The 27,031-nt window shown below is 45.6% G+C and overlaps 1 protein-coding gene across 4 annotated transcripts in view; it reads right to left on the bottom strand.

Annotated features, from left to right (window-relative positions):
- The window catches only part of Ak5 (adenylate kinase 5), a 205,592-nt gene that overhangs the window by 28,537 nt on the left and 150,024 nt on the right, over positions 1-27,031 (bottom strand). For 3 of the 4 annotated variants that reach the window (NM_001081277.2, XM_011240115.3, XM_006501440.4), the window contains exons 9-10: positions 12,498-12,540; positions 7,960-8,004 (exon numbers count right to left, since the gene is read on the bottom strand). In NM_001081277.2, the coding sequence (NP_001074746.1) occupies positions 7,960-8,004; positions 12,498-12,540 (88 nt within the window). Of the gene's footprint in view, positions 1-7,959; positions 8,005-12,497; positions 12,541-26,616; positions 26,691-27,031 lie in introns of those variants that run through there. The other variant, NM_001355635.1, reaches the window with a different exon arrangement.

Consider the following 27,031-nt stretch of genomic DNA (forward strand, 5'->3'; position numbering starts at 1 on the left):
GAAAGAAAGAAAGAAAAGAAGAAAGAGAGACTGCCACTAGACATGGAATCCCTTTGTACTGTGAAGTTTATGTAACTAAGTGGCTTCGCTCTCAGGACACAACACCCTTAGATAAGGTCTCAGTTTGTGATGTGTGTGTTCAGAGCTCTCTTGGCAAGTATGTCCGCAATGTCTGCTTCCTTTTCTCTCCCATCCTGAGTGGTCAGGTGTTTGAAAATACAGGTTGAGGCCAAGACAGTGTGACAGTCTTCTAGTGTCTGCATACTTTCATGGAGGGAAGAATAGGGGTGTGTGTGAGTGTGTGTGTGTGTGTGTGTGTGTGTGTGTGTGTGTGTATCTGTGTGTAGTGTGCACCCATGCACATGTGAACTCTCAGATTCAGTTAGGCCTGGCTAAAGGCTGGGAGTCAGTTGGAAACTTGCTTCCCTATGGCAACACAGTTTCATTGTTCAGGGGATTCATAGCCTGGTGTCAGGTGTGATGGCACACACCTACAATCTAGCATCCAGGAAGCTGTGGCAGGAGGATTGCTTCAGGTCTGACTGAGGCCAGCCTGGGCTATGAAACCTTGTCTCACAAGCCAAATCGACAACAACAGCAAAGAGAAGATTAATTTGGGGAATTGGATACGTGACCTTGCAAGCCAAGAAGTCCTGTAGTGTGGCCATCTCAAATCAGTACATGAGTGGACTGATGGCCTCTAAGCTGAGCCCAAGTGACCCAGTGTCTTCTCAGGTTTCTGGCAATTTGATAGTCTAGGTCCATGGTATAAGTTCTAGAGTCTGAAGGTTGAAGAACCTGGAGCCGTGATGTCCAAGGACAGGAGGAATGGATTCCAACTTCCAAAGCGACAAAGAACCCCATTTTCTTCTTCTGTGTGTCCCCCTCTGCCCCCAGGCAGACAGACTGAAGAGTGTTCATCTATATTGGTGTGGGCCAGTCTTCCTTATTTGGTCCATGGATTCAAATGGCAGTCTCACTTGGGAAAACCCTCAAGGCACACCCAGAATTCACACTTTACCCACTGTCTGGGTGGCCCATAACCCAGTCAAAACAAATTACCCGTCGCTTTGCTGATGAGCTGCCTGCTTCACATCACGGCAGAAGCCAAAGTCTAGCCTTGGATTCCACGGCTCGATGTGGTCATTCTGGTGTTCTTGGTTCAGTCTGTTTGCTTCTGTCTTCTAGTTAGGGCTGCTTCTCCACCTCGAAGATTTTTGCTTTTTGCTGTTTGTCCTTCCTGTGGCCTGGCTCTTCCTGTTGTCCTGATCCAAAGCTGGTCCTCTGATACACTCTTCTGCCTCCTCTGACCAGTGTCCTATGCCTCTTGGTCCAGAGAGTCTTTCAGAGCACCCCAGACCCCCAGGAGCCAGAGAAGCAGAACCTCCCTGGAGAGGCCTCTGTCCTCTGATGCCCTCTTTTGAGAAGACCAATGCCAGCAAACAGGGATCCTCCCCCTCTCCACTCCATGTCACTGCAGCTGCTGGTCCTCAGAGTGTGCCCCGCAGACACTGGGAACTCCTACTTGTACTGTAGTCCTAAGAGAACGTTTACTTCCCATGGCTGGCAGGGGCAGGGATGAGAACAGAAGCATCAGGATCCAGCTTTGGCAGCCATGTGTGCTCCTTTATTATTTCTGCATGTGTTTATCTGATGTGCACGCTTGCCAGGGAGGCTCCAGGAATCAGATGCAAGCCCTCAGGCCTGGTGGTGAGTGACCACCTTGGCCAGTGAGCCATCTCACTGGAGCGTGCATCCTCACCACAGTGTACCTGCATCAGTACCACTTAAGGATACTTTGGTGAAGCAGAAGAAAATTTAACTAAAAAATAATGACCCAGAAGTATGCACTATTTTAGTTATTTTGAGATGGAATCTCATTATGTAATCCTGGCTGGCCTTGATATAGACTGGACTGGCCTCAAATTTACAGAAAACCTCCGGCCTCCCCTCCCGAGTACTGGGACGAAGGGCATATATCACCTTGCCTGGCTCATTTTAACAGTTTGTGACGCAGAATGGGAAGTGTGCATAAAACACTTGGGCACACAGAGGAATGACTGCTTCCTGGAGGAAGGGCACGTGTGTGCCTGCACTGTGAACTAGCTGCTGTTAGCTTGCTTTCTTTCTCTCTTTCTTTCTCTCTTTCTTTCTCTCTTTCTTTCTCTCTCTCTCTCTCTTTCTTTCTTTCTTTCTTTCTTTCTTTCTTTCTTTCTTTCTTTCTTTCTTTCTTTCTTTCTTCCTTCCTTTCTAATTGAATGCTGTTTCTACTCCCTCTGTCCTGAGTACTATCTAGGTCAAGGCCCTACTTGGCTCCCAAGATCAGGCAAGATTAGGTGCATTCCCGATGGCGTGGCTGTAGACCTGTGTTTACTTTCTGGAACCTGGAACTATGAGTTGCTCCAATATCTGGCAGATATATTTTTTTTTCCTGAAAGTAAATAAAGCCTGTCACTTCAGGAGAAACAACTGGTGGTGTTTGTTGACAACATGAGAGTATTTTAAGTCCCCCTTCCAAGATACCCTATTTTCTCATACACTGCTTATCTTTCTGTCTTACTGGGAAATGAAGGCTGTCAATGTGCTCTGTCCTTTGTCTGGGCACAAGCACTCCATAAGACAACACTGAAGAGGTTTCTCTAGTGCCTGCACTGTGTCAAGTGCTAAGCTGACGCTGGTTTCTGTCAAGTGAGGGTGAATGAAAAGGATTGTAATGTATTATAACAGATCTAACCAAATATGCAAGCTGATGAAGCCGGCATATTCATGCTGATCTCTAAGTAGATTCTTCTGAAAGGTAATTATTCAGTTCTTTTATAACCAGAAGCAATGAAAGACAATGGGGCTCTTAGTGAAACCATGCTAATCATTTAATATTGAATTCGAGAAAAACCACTCACTTCTCTAATAAACTACATGTATTGGCTAAAATGCATGTAATGTCGTGAAATTTTATCAGAATATCTCTAAAGCTCATGGCTTGGTTGGCTGGTCTTTGCATCATTATGACAGTATGCCTGTGAGAAGCAACTTGAAGGACAGAAGATTGACTCTGATTCTGAGATTCATGATTTTTGAAAGTTTGCCCCATCATGGCTATGAAGGCAAGGTAGAGCTGAATAGCTCACATCATAGCAACAAAGAAGCAGAGAAAAGAAGGTCCAGGAAGTGGTAGGACATGAGGTAGTCCCTAAGGAGGTCCCCATGACCTCCATCCGCCAACAAGATCCCACCTCCTGCACCTTTCAGTACCTCCCAATGATGTTATCTTATTATGACTCCATCAATGGATTCATAATCCCACTGATTAGGTCGGAGTCCTCACAATCTAGTGATCCTCTTTGGAGATCCCCTCCCACACAGATCTAGAGGTGTTTATTAACCCAATCAAGTTGGCAGTCAAGATTGCCACCACAATGCTTAGAAACAGTTCCCCAGAGCACCGGTGCCAATGTAAACAAGGCCATCTGTGTCCTGACATGCTGGAGCCGCCAGCACTAAGTGATGGCTCCGTCATTATGCCATTAGCTTCGCCTTTCACTCAATTAACCAGATGTGCTTTCCAAGTGCAAGCGTCTTTCAGTTCAGCGTGAACTCGGATTATGTGATGTTCTGGGCACAGACAACAGTGAAAAGTGGGCAAGGGTCAATGAAGCCGAACTGGACTGACTGGGCAAGGGAAGGAGAGATGTGGGGAATAGAGGAAGGAAGGGGAGGGAGGAGAAGAGGCTATGAAACATGACATGACAGGGTGGGACCCAGAGAAGCTCTCTGAAGCACATTCTCCGAACGCCTCCAGTGCTCAGCAGTGCCTGGGCCCATGTTGTATGAGCACAGCTTCCCATATCTTGTGTGGGACCACACAAAGCCTGTGGGGTCTCCACAAAGCCTTGTGAATGCTGGCTTGACCTTCAGGGATCGACTCTGTGTCCTTGGATATCTCTATAAACAGGCTCTGGATTGCTCCCCTTAGGAACAGAACAGTGATGTTCACGTAGGAGTCAGAAGGCAACTAAGCTTGTCCTGCTCTTTTGCTGAGGAGGGGACACTCTCCATAGGCACTCCTCCCACAGGGACGGAGGAGAATAGTCCTACTTGTTCTGCCTCAGCTTTGGGGGAAAGTTGCTGCTCTCAGTGAGAGGGTTGTGGGACATCAAGTAAGAGGCATCACGCCGACTCATAATTAACCTGAATACTCTCCCTCAAGACAAAGCAACTGCATCAGCAACCTGCCTGCCAGTTCCAGTTCAGCAATCCTGACTGCTGTCTCAGTTGTTATGGAAACGGACCATGCTACCTCCTAAAGAATAATTATCCCAACAAACCTATTTCTTTTCACTTGCTATAGGCCATCCAAACAAGCGGCTCATACATAAGGAATGAGGAGCCCCAAGGACCACATGATTAGCAAAGGCTTCTCCAGGAGCAGAATGTGAAGCCTGACTGTGAGTCAGCGGAGACCAGCTGTCTGCAGGGAAAAGACCGGCAAGGAGGCCAGCTCAAGCGACAACAGGTGTAGACAGTGTTGGAGCCAAACTCTGACCCAGGGATGTAGCAGGACGTAGGAAGGACACATTGGGGCCAGGCAGCAGACAGTAATGAGGACGGTCTACTGGGGTTTGTCCCATTCTACAGGAGACGATGGTCCTTGGATACAGGCAAATGTGTTTGGAATATTAACTTTGAAGCATTGTAGTGAACATGTAAAACCAACCTAGGCACCATCAATTCTGCAGTTCTACTGTTGCCCTGGCTGGAGCTAAGACACTAGTTGCAAACTGCACAATCCAGGAATGTTCTTTTTCCTGTGGTCAGGATGTCCACAAAGTCCTTTGGTAGCCAAGGGTGAGTGTTGTTGGCATTTCAATCTAGGCTCCGCCCCCACAGTTACCTGGCAACAGCCAGGTGTGCCTGGCTCACTATAATAGAGGCTGCTTGCCCCTCCCCACTCTCTCTCTCTCTCTCTCTCTCTCTCTCTCTCTCTCTCTCTCTCTCTCTCTCTCTCTCCTTACTCCCTTCTTACTCTCTTCCTGTCTTCCCTCTCTGTCTATTCTCTCTCCATTCCCCTCCCCCTCTCTCCACATGCTCATGGTTGACCTATTCTCTCTCTCTCTCTCTCTCTCTCTCTCCTTTCTCCCCCTCTGCATTTCTCTGTCTCCACTCCCTCAATTCCCCTCCCCATGCCCTAAATAAACTTTCTTCTACACTTTACCATCCTGTGGCTGGTACCTCAGGGGGAAGGGATACCTCAGCATGGGCCCACAGAGGCACCTTATTGCCCCACACCATACCAAGCCTCCACAAAACATATCCCTGGCTTCTTTTTCTTTTCTTTTTCTTTTTTATAAAACATAATAGTGATCTTAACTTCCTGGGCCTCAACATCTATCTTCAGTGTTGGGGATTGAACCCAGGGCCTGATGTGTGCTAGGCCACCATTTTAACCACCTAAGCCAACTGTCCAGCCCACTAATCACCCATGGACAGAACCAAATGTGTACCACTGAAATCTCGTGGCTCTTGTTAAAATTTACCCACACACTTTTAGGGGCCTCATGACCTCAAATTGACCTGTGATGATATAGTCATTTTGCTGCTTGTCACAGGAGCAGTTAGAAATGAGGCCTCAATTTTCACTAATGCCCTAGGAAAGAGAGGTCCACCCCCTGAATCACGGCAACTTTGTCCCTTCTGTCTAAACAGTAAATTGTTGTATTTTTTTTCCAAGTAGAGCAGTGTCTGATAAATTAGTTGAAAAAACAAGAGGGTTTAGGCAGCTCTAAGGAAATTCTTCTGTCAGAGAAAGCAGGTCTGAGTGTGTTCTGTGGCCCTCTGAAGGTCTTGTGCTTTGTCTAGCTGTCTGTGACTACATACTGTGCTCTTTGTTTCTCTAAAGGGCACGGGGCTTTGCAACAGGTGAGCTGAGGTCTTTGGCTATGCCCGAACCACAGAGGTGACATTTGACAATGTATTTCCAAGTCACAAGCTGTGAGTCACAGCAACGGGAAAATCGGAAATAATAATACCAAGGGTGGCGATGACAGCCGGAAGCCGTGTTGTGTTATTGTTAGAAGCTTTTGGGGATCACATTACTAAAACATGACAATGAAGGGTTCCCACTCTGAGTTTCTAGATATCAACACTCCTTTCCCTAATATGTAAAATCTGAACAGAGACCAGAATATATACATACAAGGAAGGTTTCATGCCTAGTAAACAGATTATTAGAATTTTAGTAAGCCATAAACAGGGCTGATTTTCCTTTGAAATTATAATATCCAGTAAAGGTTAAAACAAACAAACAAACAAACCCCCACAAAACCACTTTTACTTCCTGAGAAAAACACAAAACACACATGGGAAGAGTAGATTGTGCCCATGGCTAAGGAGCAAGCAATGGAGACCTAGCAAGACAGGAAGATTCAGGGATTCTCCCAGACACATGCAGTTCTCCAAAGCTCTTCGCCAGCTCCTGGTTCCCTGCATCAGCATGAACTCCTCAGAAATATTTTCCAGTCATTACTCATGTGATCTCTCAAGGCTTATCCCAGCCTTCTCTTTTTCTCTCTTTTAACTCCTTAGTAACACTTCTCAGGAGACAGGCTCTGTTAACTATGCTTCTCCTTAGGGGTGTCCTCAGCTCCTTCCCAGCACAGCCTGCTGCAATAGTTAATGTGTGAGGCTAGGAGCGCAGGCTGACAGCTCACACCACTGTGCACTGAGGGGTGAGAAACTGGCACAAGGACCTGCACACAGAGACCTTTGTCTCCAGATGTCCACCAGGTAACTGAGTGGCCTTGACCAACTTTTCCACTTCTCTGGGCTTCATTCTCTCCACCTGATAGTGAGGGAGATTTCCCTAGAAGTTCCCAGGGTGGTGTTGGCGCACACAATTAGAAGTTGGTCTGATTGTATTTCTCTGGGATGACATCACTGTTTTCTCCTTCACTATTTCTGACTATACATAGATGCTTTTATGGAAAGTGGACAAGGTGAGGGTACTTGCTAACTATATATCGGAATGCTAGAAGAGAAGCATGACTTTCAGGGGGCATCCTGATGACAGGACATGTTTTGGAGAGAGCTGGTGATTGAACCCCAGACCTTGGACATCGTTGGCAGGAGCCCTTGCCACTAAGCCACACCTCCAGTTCCTCCTCTCATTTAAACCACGGCTTAACCAGTTCATTCCTGTCCACGAATAAAACTATTTTCTACCCCATGATCTTGATTAAGTCCCTTGCTTTTTCTGAGCATTGACTTTCTTGTCTGTATAGGAGATGGAATATGACCCTCCTTGCTGGCCACTAGACTATGGTATTGTTTAAGGATTCTCTGAGGTAACCTGGAACAAGGCAGGTGCACAGAAGGCACTAATCTCAAGGCATTTTACCCCACAAGTGGTTAGAAAATACTACTCTATGATGACATTAAAAAATAAGGTGTGTGTGTGTGTGTGTGTTGGGGATCAAATCCAAGGCTTCACAGATACCAGGCAAATGTTCTAGTCTTGGGGTGCAAACCCACCCCCAAACTAGATTGCTTTTACTGTGAGTTGTGCAGAATATAGTGTGTGGTGAGGGAGATAGGTTTTCATATATTGTCACCGCACGTTTAACTTATGTAGGGGGTTGAGAGTCAAATAGTAAAGAGGAATGCTGGACATTAACCCACAGCACCCCACTGGCTGTGTAGAGCACCCCACTACTATAGAGCTGAGCTTAGGAGCTGAGATTCTTGCAGCCCTGCCTTTTCTCTGCTGAGAATCAACAAGGCAAGAAAAAAAAATGTTAAATTGCATATTTATGCACACAACCATCTGGAAACCTCAGGGGCATTATTTTGATCAAAAAGAGGAACATGATTTCAAAGCGGGGCAGAATGAGAGATGAACACAATTTTCCTGCTATTACAATATTATTAGCGACTATATTAGAAAAGTTGAGAGCTGTTACTCACCCATCAAGAAAATAATTTTACACTTCCTCAAATCCTCCATGAAGCCTTTAAAATAAGAATAGTTTAAATTATTGGCAAGAAATACTGCACCAAAATCCAGGCTCTATCATGTTCTGTAAACCTACATTGTGTAGTTTTGTTTAATAAGATAAGTTGAGTCCATGGGGATGGGGGGTGGGGTGGGGAGATTGTGATAAGCAGGTGGTAATAACTGCTTTGGCCTTTTCCCAAGACTGAGGCAGCAGAGTTTCACTTAATGTTGACCATTAAGCTTAAGTGTAAAATGGATACCATCAAATAGTGTGATTCACAAAGAAAGCCAACTGTTTTGTTTTGTTTTGAGACAGGGTCTCACTATGTGTCACCAGCTAGACTTAAAACTCTCCACCTTTTGCCTCAGCTCCCTTAGTGCTGAGATTACAGGTCTGCACCATACCTGGCTAGAAAGCCAATTTTAAAATTTACACATGTTTTCTTTTTTCCCCCAATATCTTATTTTATTTGAAGAATCATTTATTTTATGTATATGAGTACACTGTAGCTGTCTTCAGACACACCACAAGAGGGCATCATATACCATTACAGATGGTTGTAAGCCACCATGTGGTTGCTGGGAATTGAACTTAGGACCTCTGGAAGAGCAGACAGTCCTCTTAACCACTGAGCCATCTCTCTAGCCCCATAAGTTTTCTCAAACATGTTTGTTTTTTCACTTTAAAGGTGTTGTGCTTCTATTTCTTAAAGATTTCATATATGCATACAATACACACACATGCACACAATGCACACATATATGCACACATATATGCACACAATGCACACATATATGTATTCAGTGCACACACATATGCACACAATGTATTTGATTGTCTTCATTCCCACTCTTATCCCTGTGCCTCCTAGATCCATCCCACCCTGACACAACATTTGGCATTTGCAAGCATCCTGCTTAGAAAAGGAGAAAGTGGTACACAGGTGAGATGTCTAGAAGACAAAACTAGTTTATAGCCGCAGCAGACGATGCCACTTTCTGTGTTAAGTTGTGATGTAAGGTTTCCTTTAAAAATACTTGTCATTATTTAATAATCACAAGTCTGTTTGTAGAACAAGACCAAATGAGCAATAAACAGAATTAGTAGCATATTAGCAATAATCACGACAGTGAAAAGATCTGAACTTAGGCAACCACTGCTGTAAGGAGAAACGATTCAAGGCAGGGAAAGGATGTATGAAACACCTGGAGGTAGTGGCATCCTCAAGGGTTTCGGGTTACTAAGGGTTAATGGGGCCCTTAGGGCAAGGACATAAGTGCCAAGTTTCTAGTCCCATAAACAACAGGCTTGACAGAGGTGTGTGTGTATGTGAGTGTGTGTCTGAGTGTATCTGTGTTTGTGACAGTGTGTCCATGTGTGAGTGTGTATGAGTATGTTTGTATGTGTATGAGAGAGTGTGTGTATAGCTGTGTGTGAGTGTATGTGAGAGTGTGTGTGTGAGCTTGTGTGTGTATATAAAAGAGAGAGAGATTGAGTTCCCCCCTCCCCTTGCCCAGGATATGGAACTCAAGGTTTCACACCAGCTAAGCAAGGGCTCAAACACTGAACTATATTCCCAGCCCTTAAAATTGATTATCATCTTTTCCTGTGTTTTTTCTGCTTGTATGTTTGCACACCACATCTGTGCCTGGTGCCCACAGAGCCCAGAAATAGGTGTCAGATCTCCTGCAACTGGAGCCACTGATGGCTGAGCCTCCACCAGGATGCTGGGAGCGGAACCCACATTCTTTGGAAGAACACTAGTGCTCATGCTGTCAGAGCCTCTCTCTCTCCAGCCTATCCCAGTGCTTTTGTTTTTACTTTGTAACTTGGGGTGGGGTGTCACTGAGCAGTGTAGTTAGCCTTGAACTTACTCTGTAGCCCAGGGTGGCACTGAATTTTAGCTATTCCTGACTTATCCCTCTGAACAGCCGGGATTACAGGCCTGTGCCAAGGGTCCTGCTGGTGGCTGGAGTTTTCTCTTAGAGTCAGACACACAGTGTTCCTCAAACATTCTGAAGCTTTGGAGCAACTTTGGACAGATTTGCAGTTTAGGAAGGAGGCCTCACCCATTGTGGTTAATTCCCTTGCTCTCAGGAGAGGTAATATGACTATGCCCAATTTTAATCTAAGAAACAATTATATTTTAGTTGCTAATCATATATCCATACAAAATAGAAATCACTAAGGTGTATAATTTTCAGTGGCTTGGGAAATGCTTATATAAAAATATGCGAAAAAGTGTGATGATATTTGCATGCACACACAGATTCCCAGCTGGGTAAAATTAAGATAAAGATGACACACTGAAGTGAGGTGTGCTAGAGTGTTAGCCATTGGACATAGATCGGCCATAACGTTTTAGAAGGCTCTAGTTTTCTACCTTAAAATATGTAAGTGAGTGTACTGCTCTTATAACTAGGAATAAATCCAGGAGCCTGCCATCCCACATCCGGCTGAGACAAAGCTGGGCAGGGACTGAGTTACAGCTGTGTGACAGCTCCTGATTCTGTGCCTTCCTGTGGATCACCATGATTATTTGGTGACAGTTATTTTCACATACTGCTGTTTCTGTTCTCACAGAATAACAGTTTATCTAGCCCTTCATGGATCAATGGGGAATTAAGAGCTGGGGCTATTTAAAAAGTCAAATCAGCTGTGTGAGTTGCAGCCAATACTATAACGCTTTCCCCCACAAACCATGGCAACTTTTTTTAAACCAAGTAAATAGGGCATAATTATTAATCTAGGCCTTATGAAGCTCATCTTTTATAAACACTATTACATTTAGAGCATTTGATCTATTTTCAGTTCTATATATAGCTAGCATGTAGTGGCTATTTTAGTTTTTAAATAACTGTTTTAAAGTCAGGTCTTGTGTACTCCAGGGTAGCCTCATACTTGCTATGTAGCTAAGGAAATCCTGAACTCCGAATACTATTTCCACCTGCCCAGTATTGGCATTACAGGTGTGCACCATCACATCGAGGGCACGAGAGCCTAGATTCTGAACCCGGGGCTGTGTGCATGTTAGGCACACACTGTCTAGTCCTTTGAGAAATTCCTAACATGATGAAAATAATAATATAGGCTATGTTTTGGGTTGGTTCCCCATGGGACGCTGTAGTACAGCAACTGCTATTTGGGGAAAAGAATTTTGTTTCCAGCTCAACTAATAACTGCACCTCAGATAAACCCCATTGGCTCTGCTATCCCACTGCAGAGCTTTTCTGTTCCAGTTAAGTTTGAAGACTACTGAGGTGAAGAGCACTTCTCTTTACTATGGGGCCTGGCTACACTGTAACACATGAGAGCATTACTCTTGACTATGGGGCCTGGCTACACTGTAACACATGAGAGCATTGCTCTTGACTGTGGGGCCTGGCTACACTGTAACACATGAGAGCATTGCTCTTGACTATGGGGCCTGGCTACACTGTAACACATGAGAGCATTGCTCTTTACTATGGGGCCTGGCTACACTGTAACACATGAGAGCATTGCTCTTGACTATGGGGCCTGGCTACACTGTAACACATGAGAGCATTGCTCTTTACTATGGGGCCTGGCTACACTGTAACACATGAGAGCATTGCTCTTTACTATGGGGCCTGGCTACACTGTAACACATGAGAGCATTGCTCTTTACTATGGGGCCTGGCTACACTGTAACACATGAGAGCATTGCTCTTTACTATGGGGCCTGGCTACACTGTAACACATGAGAGCATTGCTCTTTACTATGGGGCCTGGCTACACTGTAACACATGAGAGCATTGTTCTTTACTATGGGACCTGGCTACACTGTAACACATGAGAGCATTGCTCTTTACTATGGGGCCTGGCTACACTGTAACACATGAGAGCATTGCTCTTTACTATGGGGCCTGGCTACACTGTAACACATGAGAGCATTACTCTTTACTATGGGGCCTGGATACACTGTAACACATGAGAGCATTGCTCTTTACTATGGGGCCTGGCTACACTGTAACACATGCGACTTCCAGTGGGGAGTAGGATCCATTGATGCATTCCAAATATCTGTATCAGAGTATCCACTTCTCACTGAGCACCTTAGGAGTCACGTTCTCTGGACAGTTAGAAAACACATCTCATAGTAATGATTCCCTTGGTTTCTCATGTGTACCAAGAAGGCTGTGAGCCACAGACTTCCAAGGTAACTCATATTTACTGGCCAGGAGAAAGAACAACATTGTTGCTGTTTTTAGTCTTCTTTGCTTTACTCTCCTTAGTTGGTGTTAAAGAAAGCACGGGACTGGAGAGATGGCTCAGTGGTTAAGAGCACTCTTCCAGAGGTCCTGAGTTCAAATCCCAGCAACCACATGGTGACTCACAACCATCTCTAATGAGATCAAATACCCTCTTCTGGTATGTCTGAAGATGGCTACAGTGTACTTACATATAATAAATAAATAAATCTTAAAAAAAATAAAGAAAGCACATTAGAAACTATATGTTGTCTGATTAGCATAGGAAACGTACCTCCCTCTGTGTCTTCTCCAAATACATTTAGCTGATCATCGTCCTGTTTTAAAAACAATCAAAGCATTAGATGGTAAAGGATTAGATGGTAAAGCATTAGATGGTAACATTAAGAGATATGTTTAAGCTCCTTGCTAACATTAAATGCTTGACATTTGGAACAACCCCACTAAGGGAAGAACTTCTGAATACTTGTACAGGTGAGTAACAGAAAATTTCAGGAGTCACATTGTTGAAAGCCATGCAGCTGTAAGGGACAAAGTTCAAAGGTAAACTTGAGACATCTGCCCTGAAAGACTATGGCCTGTTGGTAACTGATACAGAATCCAGTCGCTTTCTTTTGGTGCATGAATTATCTATGGATGGAAAAGCCTGCTCCATGAAGACAAAATCCTTCAATGTTAGAAGCTAACGGATGGGCATGGTCACAGCTATTTTATGAACACACTACAGTTTAAAGTTGAGGTTGGCAAGATTTTCAGTAATGGGCCAGGGGGCGTTTGAGATGTGAGCCTCCTTGTCTTTGGCCATGGTTAAGCTTTTTAGTTCTTAAGCATAAAATGAAGAAATACCCAGTGATCTCATCCCTCCTCATATTTATCTTCAAAACTCTTATTTTACCTTTAGCGAGGTGACCATTTTTAGCCCATTGTATTTGGAGGACATGCTGATAGAGATTCACTTGTTGGGAACTCTCACCACCACCTACATGGTCATCTATCTTATCCTCCTCCTTCCTTAGCCACAGGTTACACACATGTAGCTTAGCTTTAACTGTCAACTTGACACAACCTGGTATCTTCTCTGGAAGAGTCTTCATAGAATTTATCTAGAAGAGGTTGGCCCAAGGACATGTCTGTATGGAACTGTCTTGATTCTTAATTGACCAGAAGATTTAGTCCACTGTGGGTGGCACCATTTCCTAGGCTGAACCTGAGCTACAGAAGAATGAAGAAGGCTGGCTAAAAATAAAGGCAGCAACTATGTGGCATTTGTTTCTCTCTGCCCTTGATCTTGGATGTGATGTGACTGGATGTTTGGTTTCTCCTCAGTGGTGGACTGAAGCCTGGGATTGTTAGCTGAAGAAGCACTTTCTTCTCCAAAGTTGCTTTAAGTCAGGGAGTTAAATTATATATATATTATATTATGTTATATATATATATAATCACAGCAACAGGAATGAAGCTAGAATGCCAGGCATGGGGATTCCTTCCCAGGTACATGAAAAAAGTGACTTCCAGATATCTAAGGAAGGACAGACTTTAATTAAAATGTGTGTGTGTGTGTGTGTGTGTGTGTGTGTGTTTGATGCTCTTCTATTTTTGCCCTTAATTGGAGAAATTTCTGTCACTACAGAATGTTCTCAGCGAAGCATCTTGGGTGCACAGCATTCTGTTGTGTTGTGGGTACCACAGTTACGTTTTCCACTGGCTCTTTATTGATGAGCTGAGCTGTTTCACTCATTCCTACTTTAGGGAAGGTGGCTTGTAGAGCAAGTCATGTAGATACCACGTCATGCATATATCCCTGCAGGGTAAATTCTAGAATAGCCACCTTGTGGTCACAGATTAAATGTATTTATACTTTTGTTAGATTTTTGCCAAGTTGGTCTCTATAGAGGTTGCAGCGTTCTTCAAGGACAACCTCCACGACGATGCTTTTCCTAGCCTTTTGCCTTTAATTCTCTTGGATGTCAGAGTCTGTTAAATGAGGTCGGCTGGTTACATGGCTTCCCTGAGGCAACCTGCATGGAAAGCACTTTGTGGAAGTACAGAGCCTTGCCACCTTGTTAGAATGTGAGCCTCAGGGCATCTTTACTGCGTGTCTTCTTACATTTGCACTTGTCTCTGGAGAAACTGAAGTAAGATGGATGCTCGGTACAGCGGTCATTTGAGGGTATATTCACCTTGATTAATCTCCTCTGTGAAGAGAAACAACCTTAGGGATCATTAGGGATGCTCTCTCCTGCTCCATCCCTTAGTGAAACTGCCACTTTCACAGTGTGGGAAACGGGCATGATTCCGTCCCTTCCTGCCGTTCCTCCTTGCCATTCTGAAGGTGAAGAAACAGAGAGGGCTCCAGCTATGCCACCATGCCCTTCGTGAAGTCAACACTGGGATGAGAGCCATGCCTCTCACCATCTTGAGCAGCCCCAAAGATTTAGTCCCAACAGCAGAGCAACCATAGTGGTTGTTGGTGGTCTTCCACTGCCCTCCTGACCCCCGGCCTTTAGAACTCAGGATCCAGCAGTCTGTGCCTATGAATGGGGATGACTCTACAGTACAGGTTGCATTCTGGAGCTCCCCCAAGGATCAAGAGAGCTAGAATGAAGCCAGGACCAAAGTTCTGTTGAGCTTTGGCCCCTGCACTGTCAGAGAGCAAGCACACTCACATCCTTGCATAAGAATCCCTTACTCAGGCGCAGCATCTAGAGAAGCATCTAGAGTCTGTGGACTCATCTGGAGCAATGCATACACTTGTCTAAAATGTTTGCAGGGTAAAATGACGATGGGTAGAGAAGGACTGCCCATGAGAACCTGCTTCTCTCTCTTCGCTGTTGGCTACATCTCCGTGAGGCCGAGAGGAAGCTGAGCTTACACCCTTGTTCTGTGGTATTGTTGGACTATAGGATGAGACCCGACAGGCTGAGATGTCTCACCTTTCCTCTTTATGGTAACATGGCTAGGGAGTTTGACCAGAGTTAATTTGATTTCCTAAACGGCAAAACAAAACAAAACAAAACAAACAACAACAGCAACAACAACCACAGGCCACATTGCAAAAGGGCTTTCTTCACCTCTATCTGGCTTCCGGAGTCTGACCTGTTCTTGTCCCTAGATCTTACTCACAGCTCTCAATTCTGTTTGACCGAGGCTTTGATGGACCCCTACTTTATTTCTGTTAGCTCACTCAGTGAATAGGTTTCTGCAGCATAGAAAGAACTGTCATTTGTTCCTAGGAATGCCTTGCACAGACGAGGGGACTGTCTGGCTGAGGGTACTGTTCTTCAGTGACTCCCAGAATGCCTCATACTTCTAGGGTACATCTTCTATAAATCAAATTATAGGATCAGTGCTGGAGGGCTTGCCTAGAACACCCAAGGCTTGGAGGTTTTTTTTTCTCCCTCTATAAAATAAAACAAACCCCTTGCCTAGAATTTATGAAGGCTCAATTCCCCATAAAACCTGCCAACCAACCAACCAACCCACCAACCAACCAACCAACCAACCAACCAACCCTCCAACCAACCAAGCAAGAGCAAGGGCCAGAACTGTAGCTCAGTGGTAGAACTGTCCTGGTATGCAGATGGTCCTGAGTTTAGCATCTGAGCATTGTAAAAATAATGTTTATCTGGGTTGGGGATACAGTTCTATGGTAGATTTTTTTTTTCTAGCATGCTCAAGGTGAGGCCCTGGGTTTAGTCCCTAGTACTGGAAAAAGAAAAAAAAAGAGAGAGAAAGAAATAAAGGAAGGGAGAGAGGGAGAGAGGGGAAGGAAAAATGAAGAAATCTAGCATCTCTTTGTCTGTCTCTCTCTGTCTCTGTCTCCCTGTCTCTCTCTGTCTCTGTCTTTCTGTCTCTCTGTCTCTCTGTCTCTCTCTCTCTCTCTCTCTCACACACACACACACAGACACACACACACAGACACAGACACGCGCACACACACACACACACACACACACACACACACACACAGTGAATGGCAAGCACTTGCTTTGGTGAATAAGAAGCTAGAGGTCCTGGAGGACCTCTTCCCATGCTGAGTACATTCTACATGAATGGGGCTAACCTGGGCTACCTGCTGGACAAGGAGGGAAGGTGAAGTCTCCTTCTGGCCCATCTGATGTGCTGCTTTCACTCAGTTGCATCTGAAGTTCGATCTCCACTGAGGGAAGACTTGAGAAATCCCAATGCTCTGACCACCAAATTCTACCAAGTACTGTGGACACTTCTTTGTGCCGGAGCTTTGTACTGTGTAGAGTCTATACAGCCAGCCTTTTGTCACGCTGAATCTGCATTGAGGATTAGTTCCTATAGGTGCAATGAGGCCTCGGTGACTTTCCATAGCCTTAAACTAACCTTTAAGGGGACATGCTGTGGGAGAGCCAGTTTCCTGAACTGACAACGATGGCATGCCTATAGACACAGATTCTGTGTAAACACCATTTGTGACTCACAAATGTGGAGTCTAGAAGCTATTTGTGCCAGGAAAGGGTGTGTGTGATGTCCTGCGGTGCGGTGGTAAAATCACCCACACGGCTCTGCTTGTTGCAGAGTTTTGGCTCTATGTGGAGTGCTGTGTTGATGACTGGTGGGAAAGCATCTGTAACTCAGCCTGCGGTAAATGCTTAGCTAGTCAGGTATCCAGTCAACCAATAACGCACTTCCTATCCCAGGGTGTCCATGCACACAGGCCGCTGCTGTTCCCCTGGGATGGAACTATCTGCAGGGGGCACAGCTGACTGGTGTGTGGCGTCTTCCTCTGCGATAACGAAGCCTGAGTTATTGCTCTCATCTCCAAGACTAAATGCCTGACAAGAAAACTTAAGGGCCAAAGGATGGGAAGATGTGTCCACAGGAGCAGCTCTCATGCAGCACAGTGAGAAAGTGAGGTTGCTTGTCCACAGGGCAGAGCAAGAAGCAGGGAGAGATGTGTTCATTGGGCTTTGTCCTTCTCCTCCTTTTATTCAACCACACAGTAGTGCTACCCATGTTCAGAGTGAGTCTCTCTCTTTAACATCTGTGGAAGTGTCTTCAAAGACACCCCACGACTGTGTGTATCCTAGGTGACTGGAATCCGATCAAGCTGACAGTGAGCATTCACTATCTCAGTGTGTATTGTCACCAACTCCACAGAGCCTTGTCACTATTTGTTCCCTGAGTGACCTGGAGAGGACAAAACCGAAAACCGCAGCGGCACAGATGGCTTCCGCCGTGTGATCCTCCTCCCACTCTAACAGCAGCATAGCGTGTACTCAGGGCTCAAGGACCACTTTGTACAGCGCCGTCACAAGAGGATCTCTTCGTTACAGGAAGCTGATGTTGTCAGGATCTTCACAATGCTGAGATGGCATTTGCTGTGATGGCACCTGACCATTGTCACAGTCGTATGCAGCAGAACCAAGCAACTGAAGTGGTGTGGAGTCCCTGCGTGGAATGTGCCTGATACTACAGTACTTCAGGAGAAGGGCAGGGCACTCAATTCAACTCCCTGATGCCAGTTTCCACCTCCACAGTGTCATAGTGTGAGAAGCTCCTGTCCTTCCAAGCTACCAGGCTGACTCCAGATTCAGGGAGAGGCTGTTTTACAGGAATAAATGAGAGATTGATAGTGCAAGGCACCTGACCTCCTCCTCCTCCAGTCTCACATATGCACATACCTGTGTGCATACCTGAACATACATGTGTGCAAACATCACACACACGATGTGTAACATGCGCTCACACAAAATAAAATAACAGCAAAGGAGGGACCTTTTGTATTCCTGGAGACTTTCAGCATGTGTGGTCCTATCTGAACTCAGCATTGGTAGGAAGCAGGCAAGCCCGGGGTTGTGACTGATAGACGAGGAAACACGGTCTTAGACAGGAAGTGTGACTGACTTGGGGGTGAGGCAGTGGGTTGAGGTTAGTGTTCTGAGCGCCAAGTTCTAGTGCTGCCTCTTTCCTACCACCCCACATGGAGGGAGGTGACACACAGACCTGTGACATATGGAAGACCCGCTTTAGCCAGCATGCAGAAGTCACAAAAGCATGTGTCATCAGAGCAGAAATGGGGATGGATTCACTTGTTAGTGGGTAATCTGGAGGTGGGTCACCTCCATCAGGAGATTAAAAAAGAGATTATTTATATGTGTGTGTGTGCGTGCGTGTGTGCACGTGCGTGTGTGCATGTGCATGTGTGTGTTGCCAGCATACATGCCTGTGCACTACATGCATGCAGTACCCACGGAGGCCAGAAGAGGACTTCTGGAACAGCGGTTTTGGGTGGCTATAAGCCATGTAGGTGCCGGGAACTGAACCCAGGTCCTATGCAAGGGTAGCAAGCACTCATAATTGCTGTGCCATTTCTCCAGCTGATTGGTTTTTGAGACAGGGTCTCATGGCATTTCTAGCTGACCCAGAGCTCACTGTGTAGACCAGTCTTGCCTTTGAACTCACAGACACTTGCAGGCCTCTGCCTTTGAGTGCTGGGATCCAAGGCAGTACCAGCACACTTGACTTCATCAAGTGATCTAACAATGGCATGGCGAACTTTACTAGATGGCCGAGAAGGAGGTTTTTGAACTCTTTTATCCCCAGCAGGAGAAAACCCCAAAATGTATGGGAAGTGGTATGTAATTTAGTCACACTCAAGAATGCAGTCTGCAGCGAGTCATTTGTTAGCCACTGAAGTGTACATGATGAGAGGTCTGCTTGCAGGAAGCACTTGTCTAACCTAGTAAACAAAGAAGGAAAACCCACAGTGTGTGCCTGGCTAAGCCCTCCCCAGCCATCCCAATTGCAGGCTCTCCTTACAGAGTGGCCCTTTCCCCTGTTAATCTATAGATTGAAACACACTGTTTCTAATCAGTAGCTTTAAGGGAAGCGTTTTCTCCATGGTCTATAGGTTCCCGACTCTGTAGTCATGTGTTTCTGACAACTCACAGTTCTCTCCTCTCACCTCCACCACTAAATACCTATGTGTCAGAACCCTCCCCCCTCCCCCTCTGGAACTGAAGGGTCTGCTCCTTCCATCAGGCCTCTGTCATGCTGAATACGGTGGCTATCGTCATCAAGACATGAGCGTGACCATCCATGGTCCTGAAGCTTTCCTAAAAAGGCTCATCTGAAGGTTATCTTCCAGCCAGCTCCAGCCATCCAGCCTGTGCTGAGGTGAAATAACAAGAAGAGATCTTTCCGAAAGAAAGATTTTCTAGACTGGCCAAGAGGATGTTTAGACTTTTGTAATATTTTTGATCAGTGAGTAGAGAGGGCCACACATTCTATAATCTCACTATTTGGGAGGTGGAGTGTGTGTGTGTGTGTGTGTGTGTGTGTGTGTACTATGTGTATATGTATAGTCTGTGCATATATGGTGTGTATATGGTATATATGTGTACATATATAGAATGTATACAATATATGTATTTGTGTATGTGGTATGTGTATACAGTGTGTATATGATATTGTGTGTGTATGTGAGTGTATGTGTATGTATGTGTATATAGTATGTATATTGTGTATTTGAGTATATGTGTGTGTATGTATATATAGCATGTATATTGTGTGTGTGAGTATGTGAGTGTATGTGTGTGTATGTGTATATGGTATATATGTGTACATATATAGAATGTATACAATATATGTATTTGTGTATGTGGTATGTGTATACAGTGTATATATGATATTGTGTGTGTATGTGAGTGTATGTGTATGTATGTATGTGTATATAGTATGTATATTGTGTGTGTATTTGAGTGTATGTGTGTGTATGTGTATATAGTATGTATATTGTGTGTGTATGTGTATATAGTATGTGTATTGTGTGTCTGTGTATAGTGTGTGTATAGTGTGAGTTTATGTGGTGTGTGTGTGTATAGTATGAGTCTATGTGGTATATGTGTGTGTGCATATGTACTATGTGTTTGTACATGTGTGGTGTGTCTAGTGGTCAAAACCAGAGCCTTGAACACACTTGGCAAGTATTCTATCACTAAGCTTCAAACCCAACTCTTGTGTTTTGGACATCGGATCTTCCTATATAGCTAAGGTCGGCTGAGAACCCATTTCACAGCCCAGGCTGGCTTCACACCCATGAGTTTCCTGCCTTGCCTCCTGAATAGTGGAATTAGAGTCATGTGTTACCATGTCTGGCTTTATAAAGTTTTGGCATCTGTTTTGCTGTTCTATAGTACCAAACTCTGCATGGCACCACAGAGGCAGCCACGGTCTCACGTTCTTATCCCCTCCCACTGAGCCTCACACTGGAGCCATGGTGAACACTGTCCTTACTCTTGACCAACTGTCAATTCTGTGATTCAATGCTCAGTCAACAGAATGAAGCTGGGGAGAGGTTGCACTAGCTCCCAGACAGTAGTCAGCAGCCTCATGTGCTCTGTTTCCTCCGTCCTTCTCCCACCAGTGCTGCAGGGCAGACTGAGCTTGCCTGCATGGGCTTCAGAGGACATGTGGAGGGAAGTCTGAGTCACGGTGCTGCACCATCCCAGACAGGCTGGTCCCTGCCTCGCTAGCTGCTGGCCACCCGTACCAGATAGGTACAAGTAGATACCAGATAGGTATCATACCAGATAGGTACAAGTAGATACCAGATAGGAACAAGTAGAGAAACAGACTTGCCTGTTTACTCCAATGTCCATATTCACGTGTTTACCTGGGGTTCATGTAAGAAAATGGCTTATGCTATTGAAGGGGTTGGAGAGGCAAGCCTGACACTCACAGTTGTGAGTCTAGAGATGGAGGTGGCACCGGACATGGTCCATAGGACTTCATCTTTTTGGGGTAACCTTCAATGGATTGGATAAGGCCTCCAGGTTCTAGAGAGTAATTCTTGGTAATGGTAGTCAACTGACTGTTGATGTCAATGATATCTGCGAACCCCTATTCTCAGCCAAAGGAGACTCTCCAGTGGCACGGCCTGGACGTTGTACAGAGAACTCCAAGGGTGCAGCTGCTGAGTCTCCACACTCTTTTAAGGAACCCCTCAACTTTCTTGGTTCATGAAACTAGACTTGTCTGGGATGGTTTCTTTGGTCTGTGGTGAGTGCTCCATTTGGACTTGTTCACATTTTCCTCCAGGAAATCACTCAGTAGTGTCGTGGCTTCTTTGCAAGACTGACACGTGAGTCAGACCACAACACACTGTAAATGGGGAAGCCAGCCAAGAACAACCAACCCTGTAGATTCCAGAGGACCTGCTCAGCCAAGCTAGTGTCCAAACCTCATATGGAGAAATCACCAGAAGATGCTGGCTTAAGTCCCAAAGTTCTAGGCAGTGTTACAGCAATAGTTAACAGAATCCCAGCTTCCATTTTTGAAATGATATTTGAAAATCCCTCAGCCCAAGGACAAGTTGCCCTTTATTTTTCCACTCTGCTATCTATCTTTCTGTCTATCTGTCTGTCTGTCTATCTATCTATCTATCTATCTATCTATCTATCTATCTATTCATCCATCCATCCAATATATATATATATATATTGGGTAGCACAGGACAACACAGAAGTCATCTCGCAGCATGCTTTGCAGTGTGACCACCCCTAGTTGTGTACTCCTGGCCGTGAGCTGGGCTGGGAAGCCAGCTTTTAGAGGACCTCTTTCTCTTAAGATGGCAGCACGAAACTCCTCAGGCAGTAAAGAAAAACATTCACTGTCTTTTGAAAAGCCTTTGGGTTAAGTGTGTTTTGGGACTATTTAAAAGGCTCAATCACATCACCAGGAGCAGTGCACACTCAACTAAAACACCCACAGGTGCAAAACCAAGAAGCCACATGCTCCTTCCCATGTCTACAAGTCTCCCACAGGCAGCACTTAGACAACAAAGACACACCATGGAGGGGAGAGAGGAAAATGTTCAGAGAAGACAGAGCCTGTGCGGACTGAAGCTTCAGAAGTGAGGACGCTGCCAGTGAAAAGCAGGGTCACTAAGGAAGAGAGAAGACTTCCCTTTTCCAGACTAGAGACCAAGGCCTGCCCTTTAGGCATGGCTGCCCCCATACAGCGCCACAGCTGTGTACTGCACAGACATTCTGGGCCAAGGGGCTGTGTGGGCGTTGACTGCAGAAACCAATGTATGTGTCTCTAGTTGATGTAAAGATTAATGTGTCGATGCTTCTAATTTTAAATATTCAGAATATAACAGGAAGAAAATAAAAGAACAAGGATAAATGAAGGTTTGTAGGTTTTGCAAGCACACACACCCGTGGTCCCTGTCCGATCTGCAGTTGCTGACACCCGTGGTCCCTGTCTGTTCTGCAGAACTCATCTATCCTACGCAGTCTGCATGCTCACTTCATTTTCCAGCTGAGGACTTGCTGGCTAGCATGGCTCAGATTGGTTCTCTAAGCCTTCCCTCATTTGTGAAGACAAGGTCTCATTGTACAGCCTACGCTAGCCTTGAACTCTTGATCCTTCCGCCTCTATCTGCCTCCTGAGTGTTGGAACTGTAATTATACAAGCGTGTGCCACCATGCCCAGCCCCTAAGCCCTTGCTGATCCAGCTCAACACTTTAGCCGCTTCTCTGTACACATTCCCGAGTGGCAGCTGCTCCCTGCCTTCTGTGTTGATGGCTCACCGGAGAGCCAGCACTCCTTTCTCAGTGAAGAGAGGGATACTGTGAGGAGGGATGGGAGAGAGTAAGATGGTCTTCCCAGAAGTGCTCCGTGAATTCAAAGCCATCTCCTCCAGGGCCAGGGGAAAGATGGATCCGTGCTATGAAGAGAAGACATCCCTCTCCTTGTGGCTAGCAACCAGAGGCCTGCCCCTTTGGCGTGGCTATCTCATAGAGCTAGCTCTAAAGATGTTTAAGAGACAATGGGAATGTCCAAGAGGCCAGACTCAATCTCGCCCCTCAGTGTCCCCTCATGACTTTGCCCTGGAGACCTGGAGACCTATATCGAGAGACTTCAGAGCCCTGAACAGGAGTAGGCACGGAGGGGACGATGCTCTGGATTTCACACAGCAGTGACTATTTTAGGGGAAGAAATATCAAAAGGAGAATTACCATATGGGAACTCGATAACACATACAATAAACTTTGCCTAAAAACAGTTTTAACTTTTTCTATGTGTACTGGCTGGTTTTATGTGTCAACTGACACAAACTGGAGTTATCACAGAGAAAGGAGCCTCCCTTGAGGAAATGCCTCCATGAGATCCAGCTGTAAGGCATTTCCTCAATTAGTGTCGGGGTGGGGGGAGGGTCCCTTGTGGGTGGGACCATCTCTGGGCTGGTAGACCTGGGTTCTATAAGAGAGCAGGTTGAGAAAGCCAGGGGAAGCAAGCCAGTAAGTAGCATCCCTTCATGGCCTCTGCATCAGCTCCTGCTTCCAGCCTCAGGTGCCACTCTTCATGTGCCACCTGCCTTCGTTTTTTGAGACAGTCTTTCTCTGGCTTGGGATTTTCCAGTTAGGCTTGTTAGCTGGCCAGAAAGCCCCAGGGTATGCCTGCTCCCACGTCCTTAGCTCTATGACTATGGTACCTGCCATTATGCCCAGCTTTTCCACATGGGTTCTGCAGTTTTAACTCACATCTCAAAGGTGATTGGCACTTTACTCACTGAGATCTCACTCCCTAGGCATCCAATTCTCTCTCCTGAGCAAGTTCCAATGAATAAATCAGCAGCCTTGGGCTCCCAGGGCGCTTTCCCTCTCCTGGTCCGCTCACTTCTGAGCAGCGATGCCCTGCAAAGAGCAGACTGCAGGGGCGGAAAGGATCCTTATGGCTGCAAAGGCGCATCAGGGATCAGAAACAAGACAGGAAGCAGAGACTCCAGGGGTGCGGTGGGATGTGTGTGGCTGTGAATGGGACTCTACCCAGGCCGACACCATTGGCAGCGGGGAGGATACTGTTACCCAGGGTGTGGACTCTAGAGACCCAGCTTACTTTGCTGTGTTCAATGAGTGGACAGCCGAGGAGGCTGGGTTTCTTTTTCAGGCTGGAGAGTGTGACTCTGCACAGGCGGAGTTGCTGTTTGCTGCATGCTGACAGCTAAGTTGGTGAGGTTGACAGATGCTCTTACTTTTATACTTGAGGTCGTTTCGTTCCTGTGATCTGCAACACTGTGGTATGTTGGTAAAAATGTTGGGTTTTGGGTCTAAGTGTTCTCTGACAAGGTGCAAGGCCCTCCGCCCATCACTGAAGATCTGACAGTAGAATACTGGCCAGGTTCAGGAGAAAACTGTGGACACACACTCATGTCCTCTTGACTCTCGTCCTCACAGAGTTTGGTGCCTACCTCAAGAGTGATACTGCTTAATACATACACGAATCATTTTCAAATGAGTGCATATTAGGTGCATATTTCTAGGACTATAAAATTGCAAGCTCTGATGGAAACTGGGGCTGGAGAGTGAGTTCAGTTGGCCAAATATGAAGAGACAGATATATAATGGGGAGGAACACAGATGTCCTAGGAAGAGTACTCTGGAGGGACAATGGAACCCTCTGAGTTGCTGGGGCTCAGAGTAGGTGTGTGGCTGGGCAGGGTACACGGAGGGGCCTGGTGGGGGATCACTGGACATCAAGAACAGAAAGAAAGAGCCCAAGGGTAGACAAGCAAACCAAGAAGTGACATGTTCAGTCTGGGGAGTTTACAGAGACCATTTGTGCCGAGGGAACAATGGCCACTCCAGGGAATGGCTGGTTGCTCAGCAGCGACTTCTCAGACTATTCAGTAAGCAGTAAATCCTTGCACAAATGCACAGCACCACTGTGTTCTGTCCGTTAGAGTATGAAAGCAGAGCTGCCCGTTAGTCACACCTTTAGAGAAGCCACGTCTCCTGTGGAGGGTTTCAGGAGTGGGCTCAGTCTGAGGGTTAGAACCCACAAACTGTGTCCGTTGACTCCTGACCTGCAGGCTCCCCTCCGGGGCCTTAGGATTCTGTCTGAGTGTCCTAGCAGAAGCTAGGTCTAAGCATGCATTATCAAAGAATGTTCTGAGGCAGCATCCGAGGCTCTTGTTCCTAATCTCAGAGACAACTCTAGCATTCAGCTCTGCACAAAGTATGTGAAGGGGATTTGCTGGCTAAAATGCAGAGGAAACATCTCCCCAGACAGGTCTGTGGAGAACAATTCTCTAAACATACTCATTTCTTTCCTCCTCTTTATCGTCATCATTTTTAAAAGAATGTTAAGCTCAAGAGTAAGCATAATAATAAGCACACTTATTTTTTTCTCACTTAATTGAGTGGTTGTCATGGTAACTTGAGAACTGACTACTCAGTGCCTTCAATGAATTGTGGATACACATTTTATTTTTTTTAATCTGTCAGCATTCCCGAACTATGGGAGCCAGAAATGGCAGCATTTCACTTTTCTGGGTAGGAAAATTATAGCGTAAGGCAGGATGGGTTGGAAATGTCATCAGGTTCAGCTCTGCAGCCAGCCTACACTGGAGGAGGCAGCACCACTTTCCAGAAACTTCCTCTCTTGGCAAAGAGCGTCTGGAGGCCATCTCCAAAACCAAATTCTGGTATCAGAAGGACAGAAGCCTGCAAAACACTGTAGTCCAGAGTCTTCGTCTCCTCTTCTTCCTTCTGCCCCTGATCCACCCCAGCGTCTCTTTTTGCCTTATTATTTTGGAACAAGAGGGATGGCCACTCAAAGTCATAAAGCAATCAATGTGAACAAGTTTCTTGAACTAACAGAGAGAGCTAAGCTCTGACTCTCCTCTCATTCAGTTCTCAAAGAAAGAGCAGCCACAGGACTGGCTCATGGTCAGGAGGGGGCACGGACACAGAGGGCTGGCTATTGGCTTGCCCCTTGACATGGAGAGAAATGAAGATGGTCCCTTCAGTGACAAGAACTTTTATGACTTGCCTGAAATGCTCTGCTCATACCCAACCCATGCTTATGATTACCCCACTAGAATATGGATTCCAGGAACCAGGAAGAGAAGGATTTAGCAGCCAGCCTAAATAAACTAGCACAATTAGTGGAGAGAAAAACAATGAAGAAAACCTCCCCCTTGCAGAGATCAAATTCACTTCCCTTCATTACAACAGGTTCACACTACTGGCAACAAAGTATCCTCTCTGCCCATCTCAGTAATATTTTCAACAAATTCAGTTTTTAGACTTTAAACCCAGAGAATTATGTTGCTATTTTAAACTAATACAATGCCAAAGGAGACTTAAAAACTCCACAGTCTTCGGTGGCTTCTCCTAGTGAGGAGGAAACATGTTTATTACTGAAACCGATCACAATGGTAGAGTGTGAATAGAGAGGCAACAAAGTATCAAGTGGATTATGACTCCATTTTACTCTTTTCTGTTTGCAAGTTCTCTCACAGAGCTCTGAGTTTCACTATGGCATTTTCTCGCATACTTCAGTCTTATTGAGTCCCTCCCCATCCCCCTCTCCACCCTTGGTTGCCCCCCCCATCTGCTTTCTTGTCACGTCACCATGCTTGCCCCCACCAGTCCCCTCAGCTCTCTTCTTGATCTTCCTTCTAGCTTCATGACCTGCCTCCGACCTATAGATGTAAATACACAAATTAGAATCTAAGATCTACAGCTGGGGACACTATCCCAGATCTATCTTTCTGGGTTTCACTCATTTTGTTGAGCACAAGGCTTTCCCGGTCCATTGCTTTCTTCTACAAAGGCCAGTTTTCTCCACAGCTGAATACAAACCCATTGTGTATCACATTCATTTATCCATACACCTGTTGGTGGATAATCAGCATCTGTGCTGATTCCACCTTTGTCAATTGAGAGTAATGTATAAACATGGATATGGGAGTGTCTCTGAGTCTGCTGACTTACAGTCCTTCATGCATCTGTACCCATGGGTAGGAGAGCTGGGTGATATATG

This window comes from Mus musculus, chromosome 3, assembly GCF_000001635.26.
Source record: "Mus musculus strain C57BL/6J chromosome 3, GRCm38.p6 C57BL/6J".
NCBI lineage: Eukaryota > Metazoa > Chordata > Mammalia > Rodentia > Muridae > Mus > Mus musculus.